The sequence below is a fragment of the Mercenaria mercenaria genome, chromosome 2 (assembly GCF_021730395.1).
Source record: "Mercenaria mercenaria strain notata chromosome 2, MADL_Memer_1, whole genome shotgun sequence".
Classification (NCBI taxonomy): domain Eukaryota; kingdom Metazoa; phylum Mollusca; class Bivalvia; order Venerida; family Veneridae; genus Mercenaria; species Mercenaria mercenaria.
The window spans coordinates 7335301-7343738 of record NC_069362.1 but is presented as its reverse complement, the minus strand read 5'-3'; the positions used below and the strand labels follow the sequence as shown (position 1 = coordinate 7343738).

The following is an 8438-nucleotide window of genomic DNA, read 5'->3' as shown; positions in this document are numbered from 1 at the left end:
TGTCACCTTGCCACAGTTAAAACATGTATATAAGTGTACATTAGGTCGTAATTTTCGGTGGCATGACATGATTACTGAAGTGTAGTGGAAGCAGTTTGTATGTATCATGAACTATGATTTACACATAGCATTATTACGTATGTTCATATGTGCATACCAAACTGAGGGAACCGATTTAATTTAAGTAATCGAAAACGTACATTTTAACACGTCTGAATGACTAATTAATCTTTGGTGCTTTATTCATCAAAGTCACGAGTCTGTTACGAATAGGGATCATAAATACTATTTGACCAATCACGACCAAAATACGATTTTAAAGCAGCCTTCATTTTTCACTTTATTTGACTGGAAAAAAATAGGATATCAACCCAGCTGACTAAACAAATGTACTAGCAGGCAAGATATTTTGATATTTCATTTGTTTCACTGAAGAACTTAATTGAGAGGAAAAGACCTATCTGCTAGACATAAAAGCTTTTTTATGTATTTGTTGACTGACTTATGGACTCTCTAATATCAAAGAATGAAAATACTTTATATTGCAAAGAAATGAGCGTGAGATCGTGTGAAGATTGTTGTCGCACAAACTAAGTTTGTTTTGCATATTCACCTAGTACGAAACTGAAAGTGATATTAAATAAACAAAATTGTATTATATACAATTCCAAATTTCCCAAAACTGAGCAAGCAGATTGCAGAAAATATTGCTTGTGTCCCTTTACATACTCGTCAGGGATTGGATCTGTAGGCATAAAGCTATCTTAACAATAAAAACGTCCAACTTGATGTCCAGTAATCTCTTAAAAGCCTTATCCTACTCTGTGTGTGTCCAGTTAAAACTTTCCTGAAAGAAAGTGTTGTTGTCCAAATTGTTGTTGTATGGCATTAGAATCAATTTGTATTAGTAAAACGACAAGAAAACATGCTGAAGATGATTATTTGTTAATTAATTTAATCTTTTACCAAATTCTACCAGCAGGAGCATTTTAAATGAGAATGAACCAGAAACAATATTTTTGGACTTGTTCAATTGTTAGTTCAATATGTTTGTTCTTATTTTCCAACAGTATTTCTGTTATTTACGGCAAGTAGTAGACCTTAACAATGCTGGCTTCCCTATTCTTTCATTCTAACTAACTGTATCTCCACATGAAGCAGAGGTGGAAGACAAATTACTTTAGGACGAATCAGTCAAGATGGATGTATACCGCTTATGAGATATTAATATATGTATCTTAATCACTTTAAAGACTGAAGTAGTCTAATTTGAGGTTATTACAATTTCAGCAAGCACTTGTTTCATAAATAAATCATAATAGGATAAAATTATAAATGATAAGTCAATTGCCATATTGTTAATTCTGACATAATCATATTACACCGAGACAAGCATTCCGTAACTTTTACATTTAGATGTAATCTGTTTTTTCAAGAAGAAATTCATTCACTTTTAAGGTCTTGTAAGTAAGAAACTATCTTCACTGAAGAGGTTGCTGAGGGTGGAATATACAATCATACCTTTCATGCATATATTTTGAATGTGCATGTTTTTTAGAATTTCCTTTTTTATTTTCGTTACTAAATATGTTACAATAGTGTATACTTTAATGTATTAGCCAGACCCAAAACACAACAGCAGAACTAAGACAAAAATGGACTCGCTCATGCACGATTCTGTCATTGAAGTCACATATTAGGCCAAATTAGAAATAACTGTTGTATTTTTGCCGATTACATATACCATAGACGAATGTACACTTTAATCCATTTTTAATCAAATTTTGCGCATTAGCACTTTTGTTTCTGCAAAAGATGCAAATACATGTTTAGTGTTGGGCGCTACGCTTTCCTCTTTGGTTGCGTCTGACGGAAGAGAGGGAGGACTCTATGATTGGGACTGAACTGTTTTGATTTCTTCCTTCTAACCTGTTTCGTCGGGCCCTTAAAGGTGTTTCTTTTGATGCAGTGTCTTCTGCAAAGACATTTCAGGTTCATAAGATTTTCTTTTTTATATAAATATACAAGAGCATTTCTGTGTTTTACATGCATTGTGTGTGTTAGGGATTCACCTGGTGGGGAATATTTATTTATACTGTCCCGTGACTTTGGAACATGGTGGGGGTTAAGCACCCCGGTTGTGTTTTTGCCACTGATCGTTCCAAAGCGTACCCAACTGTGTTCCTTTATTTGTTCGTTTTGTCCTCGTGTGTTTGCTTTGTATGCGCGCGCGATCGTGCGTGCGTGTGCGTGTATTTCTGCTGGTCTGTTGCGATTTGGGGAGGCTGTGATTTTAACGTGGCTTTCCCTGTTTGATATTTATCCTTGCTTATATCCAATAAAGATACAGTTCCTCCATTTTATCTGAAATATTGTGAAATCAAAGGAAAAAATCAAATAGTTGTGTTGATACCTTTTATCTCCAACGTCAGAAAAATAGTTTTAGATATTTCTTAACGTTTACTTTGGTCACCCATCTTGAACATTTTTCTTTTTGTGAATGTCGTCAGATCGCACGTGCAATCTCAGGAAAGGACCGCACTTGCTATTATAATACCAATGTTGTTAATACGAAAGTAAACGATTTTTCTTTCTATTCAAATACACAACATATAGTTAATGTAATTCAATATTGAAAATTCACGTGCCGCTGATATCAATTTTTGACTGAAACAATAGTTTTCGTTTAGATTTCAGACCGGGCTGCGGGAAACAAACTATAGGTTGACTTCAAATAAATGTTATGTATTGATTTTCTTTCTTTTATATAAAAACCTAAAACGCATCAGCACATCATACGGGGATATTCGTGTTTTGATATCTACTTCTTCTTAAGTGACGAACATTTTCTGTAGACAATATGGTATTCGTTTACTTTTTAACATAACAAGGGAAACATTTTCGGTGGAAAGAGTGTTTAAAAGCCACGAATTTTCAAACAATCAGATGATAGCAGACCTGGGCATGATAACAGAGGAATGCAATCAATTAATGACAATTACATTGCCTTTTCAAATGTAATCAATTACATATGATTACTCCTGTTTATAACTACAATCTAATTACATTACAATTACTTTGTCAGTGTAATCGTAATAACTTTATGATTACTCAGATTACTTGAAAGCTAGTAAGAATGTAAAACTCAAATATGTAGAACTTTTATTGGAATAAATGAATCAGAGAAAGAAATAAGGAAAGAAAGAAGTATCCTGATACACAACATATTCAAATTCAAAATATAAATTTAGTTCTGATCCATTTTACACAACATGTCAAACGTGTCTTTGTCACAGTAACGTATATCTTATAATTGCTTTTGAACATGGTGAGTCTTTATAAGGTGCCATCAGACAGTAAACACCTTTCTGGTTTAAACATTTATCCAGTTATACTGAAAAATCTTTCTACTGCAGGTGATGGTGCTGGAATGGTCAAATAAAAACATGTAAACATGTGTGAACATAAACAGTTTCAAAACAGAAAACTAAAACTTAGTTTTTATGATATTGTAAGCTATGTATAAACACATTTTAATAGTGAAAACGACTTTTTATCTTTGAGCTATCTCCAAAATAAAAAATTAAATTGCCCTTAAAATTATTCAATAAAAATGCCTTAAAATATTAAGAAAAATTTATGAACAACTTCAACCTGTTTTGTTTTTTATATTTAAAATCCGAAATGATTAATGTTAAGACTTTGGTGTTTTTTTTTTCTTAAAATGGTAAAAAGACACTACTCAGTATAAGAATAAGGCGACGAGTTCGAAACTACGGCTAAACATAATAATGTTTGAAAATGTGGTGTGACAATGATTTGTTAATAAAACCAATAAGATTGTTTTTCAGAACTCAGGAAATGTACGTTCGCAAATGTAGTGATATTCAGCTGCACAATAATAGTTGTTCCACATGTAGCTATGGTCTTTTCCAAGGTACAAAACGCAGTATTCGTTGTAATAGTTAGTAGGTTCTGGAGGATTCCAAAAAGTGAAAGTAGGTCTCTGTTCGGATGATATCCAGACATAAGTGCCATTCCTTTCCTTGTCTATCAGCCCGATCCAATATTCTGAAGAAAAGTTATACACTGTATATTATATTACTGTCAGTTACATTCTTCTAAACTAAACTTTGGTGGTTACAATCCATTTGGAGGGAAAAAGTAAAAGTTACCTTCTTTAAAATTCATACGAATATATTTCAAATTGTCTTGATATCTTATATACAAATCTTAAAACACAGCAAGAACCACAATCTATAAAAAGTTACCAAAATATAAAATGATACTGAGGAATAAACGGGCCTGTAATAATTCTTGTAAGCGTCGCATGACAGTACTGTTACCAACAGCAACTGTTACCAATAGTAAAACCATCATACAGCAATATCGCACAAACAGAAGCTACTTGCGTTATAACAATCTCAATTATTGAGAAATTAGATATAAAGCATATAAGGTAATTCATTTTTATATCTGTTGACTGTAAAATAAGGTATATAATATTCTAGTCAATGACATAATTTTCAAACATTCTGTTCTAAGCTGAGATATGAAAACTTTATGCTTACGTTATCATTGTTGTTAAGCACCGAGAAGTTGTTTTCTGTGACATCATTTACCTCGACAAGATCACTGCCCAATTTTCTACATGTCGCCTGTAAACATTACGTCAAATTTAGGTTTATCTGGTTGTCTAGAGCAATTACTAAACATGGTTAAACTCTTAAAAAGTCATTCAAATATGTCTGATTTTAGATCGGATAAAAGCAAAACAAAACACACACGCACACACACATATATATATATAGTAGAGAGAATTTAGACGAACTAAATCACCACCGCAATATACCGGACCAATCACGGCAAAGCGCCTAGCAGTACAAACTAACACACACACACACACACATGTCACAGCAAGTCCACTAACCCAGTAAGGTTAGTTTCGATGCTGCTTTATATACGAGCCCGCATTGCACTACACATTCGTACTGGTTCAATATTTGCATATATATATACTCAAATCTCTGTTTTCATGTTTCACAAATCAGTAGTGACTTTTTAGTCTTTATAACTGATTGGGACCAGAGAAGCTAAATTTTCTCTCTCTGAATGTTAACTGGATCTCGAGAATACATTGAATATATATATATATATATTATATATATATATATATATATATATATATATATATATATATATATATATATATATATATATATATATATATATATATATAATTTGCATTAAGGGATATAATTATATTCAGAACAGTTGACTTTCCCATACGTGAGATCCGCTAGGAAACAAGTTCGCATTATAAATTATTATATAGTAGAGAGAATTTATAAATCACCACCACAATATGCCAGACCAATTACGGCAAAGCGCCCAATAGTACAAACGAACACACACATGCCACAGCAAGTCCACCAACCCAATAAGAATAGTTTCGATGCTGCTTTATATACGAGCCCGCATTGCACTACACATTCATACTTGTTCAACATATATTTAATCAGCACGAACAATATGAGACAACGCTTTTTAATCGTGACATAATTTAATAAAATATTCAATAAAATATACGTTATAACGGATAAATGAATCAAGTTTAAAGTGAAATAACTAAAGTACGAGGGCTTTGATATTAAACAATACAATCATTACGCAGCTACCAAAATGAAGACTTTTTATTTCGTGCATAATTCGAAACTGTTTTAGTGCAATTTAAAAAACAAGTCGCTGTTTGATCTACCTTTTCAGTAACACGGGTTTTCCTTAAATGTTCTATAAATATAACACAATACAATTGATATCGGAACTTTGAGGTTGGTAATAATAACCTTTTTATATATTTAAAATATCAATATGTATATATCTATTATTGATTTTGAATTCATTGTTAAAACGGACTTTTAGAATATTTCTCTATGCATTTCAGCCATTTTTGACACCAACAAATTGAAATGTCAATTTAGATTTTAGCTGTTTACAGATAGTAAACATCTTAGCTAGTAAGCATAAAAACTACACCACCATGTAAAATCATCGGGCCAAAGAAAATGAAATTGTGATTTTGTCCATTTTTTACGAAGAGAAAATACATTTTACCATAAAATTTGAAATTATTATAAATGTATTAAAACTTCAAACAGGTCGTACTATCACGCTTACATAACTCTAGCATGATGTATGGGTCTTGCTAAATAAAGCCACTAAATACGTAACTGTTTGTTACAGTTTCTGTGGATCAAACAGTATATATACGTCCGCAAGTTTCGTAAACGCTTGTTACAGATGTAGACAATCAAACAGTAAATATACTTCATCAGTTAACATAAACGCTTTTTATAAATTAGGTAGATAAAACAGTAAAAGTACTTCCGCAGTTGACATAACAATAATTGTATTTCCGCACTTTACTTAATTGTTTTTACAAATTAATGGATCAAACAGTAAATATATTTCCGCAATTTATGTAAACACTTGCTACAGATTAGGTTGATCAAATCATAAATATACTCGATAATGGACAAATAGTTTTCTTATGTAGATATATAAAATTTTAGAAAGTACGAGACGTTTTCCATATTGCAAAATTTAGACTCCAGAATGTTCTCATTTCTATTTCATTGGTTATTTACAATAAAAAGATTATGGACTTCTTGTTAAATTTCAAATTAAAAACATACCAACGCGTCGTTCCAGTTTTTCTTATCCGGACTGAAGTAATAATAGCTGTTTCCGTGACCAATCCAGTCTTGGTGACCTTTTCCAGCTGCAATGAAACATTTTCCAATAAATTCACCGACCATTTACATTCTTAGCCAAATTGCTTAAAAAGTTCAAATAACAGTAATATAAGTTGAAGACGCAATAAGTTATTTGCCCATTTACTTTAAAAGTCCGTGTGTGAGTTTCGAACTATAGTAGGTATTTGTAAAGTCTGCGCCTATTTACTAGCTACAGTATTTGCCAGGCGAATTGAGGACCCATAGTTCCAAACAATGCAAAAACTTCAACATGGCGTGATGTTATATATAGTAGTTACGTTGACCCCAACACCAAGATAAAATGTTCAGGGGGCGGCCACTCACCGAGCAAGCGTCGGCAAAACTGCGTAACTGCTGGACTTAATTCATAATGCGGCAAGTAAGCACCATTTTTGTTTAAGTAACAGAAATATTCATTTCTAAGTTAAAAAAGGTTTCGTAAATGAAATCATTAATATGAAAATTTCATTCCTGAGGACTTTGTGATAGTTGTTTCTTTCAAAATCAAAATACAAAGTGCAGATAAAAATACATTTATCTTTACATTTTTAAAATATCCAAGAATCATACATGAAATATCCCGTAAGATATCTGATTTGGTGCTTTGGTATAAACCATAGAATAAGATGAATTCACTGAATATGAATAAAATAAGAATAGATGCAAACCATTTCTTAACTTACAAGGCCGTGCGAAGTAAGTCGAGCCAGGTAGGACTTCAGCGAAATGGTAAATCCCAGCACAGCCGATACAAGTGAGTAAATCCGGTTGATAGAATATTGCATCACTTAACATGTTGTTGTAGCAAATCTTAATGCATGCCAGAGATTTTGAAACATTTTCTGCTTGAAAGACGATGTTGTCTGCCACACATAGAAGACCATCAAATCTCAAATTTCGCCCGAACTTCGTAAAAACGATTGTTAAAGCTGTTTGAAAACTGAGAAATAAAACTGAAAAGAAGAAAAATAGATTAACTTCATTACACACAATGATGTTCATCGTCTTCCTTTGTTAAATTTTAACAGTAAAATTATTCCAGAACAATTGTTTAGTTTGATTTTATTAAGTTAAAAGTAGAGCCCAGTTCTTTTCAATGACAATCTACAACTGACGAAAGAAATTGAAATCTCACAAATGAAAGTGTTTGCTTACAAGAAAATCATTTGCTAGTCGTGCGTCGCTAACCTAATTTAAATCTGAACAAAAATGAAGAAATGTACACAGAGCGTGATAAAACAAATATTTTGCTGAATGTCAAAAGATACCATTGTATAGATTTATTGTTCCTTCTCTTAAGAAGGAACTCTTAGATTCGGTAAGTCACACTTGAGTGAGCAACTGACCTCGAAAACTGTTGTCATTACAAGCTAGCCAATCAAACTCCGTGACCTTAGAAATAACCTCTGACGTTAAAATTATTCTTTCCTAACTGAGGCGACTTCCTGGCTGAACGCGTTCTGCGGATCACACATTACTAAACCCGAGGATGGAAAAGTGTAGTTGTTGAAACAGGCCAAGCATGTCATTTGTCAAAAAAGGTTAACATACGTCGTTATCTTCGAATGCATGTTTAACATGTGAAAACAAACCCCATTGCGACCCTCTCATTGTGCGCAAAAAAAATTCACGCGTCGATCCCGGATGTCAAACTCTCGAGAT

At 32.6% G+C, this 8438-nt stretch overlaps 1 protein-coding gene across 1 annotated transcript; it reads right to left on the bottom strand.

Moving 5' to 3' along the window:
* Window positions 1-3175: 3175 nt before the first annotated feature.
* LOC123562538 (uncharacterized) lies at window positions 3176-7885 on the bottom strand. The gene is made up of 4 exons (XM_053522931.1): window positions 7460-7885; window positions 6696-6781; window positions 4572-4658; window positions 3176-4071 (listed from the first exon to the last, which is right to left on the bottom strand). Exons 1-4 carry the CDS (start codon window positions 7776-7778, stop codon window positions 4054-4056), a joined length of 510 nt encoding a protein of 169 aa, XP_053378906.1. The 5' UTR covers window positions 7779-7885; the 3' UTR covers window positions 3176-4053.
* Window positions 7886-8438: the final 553 nt, after the last annotated feature.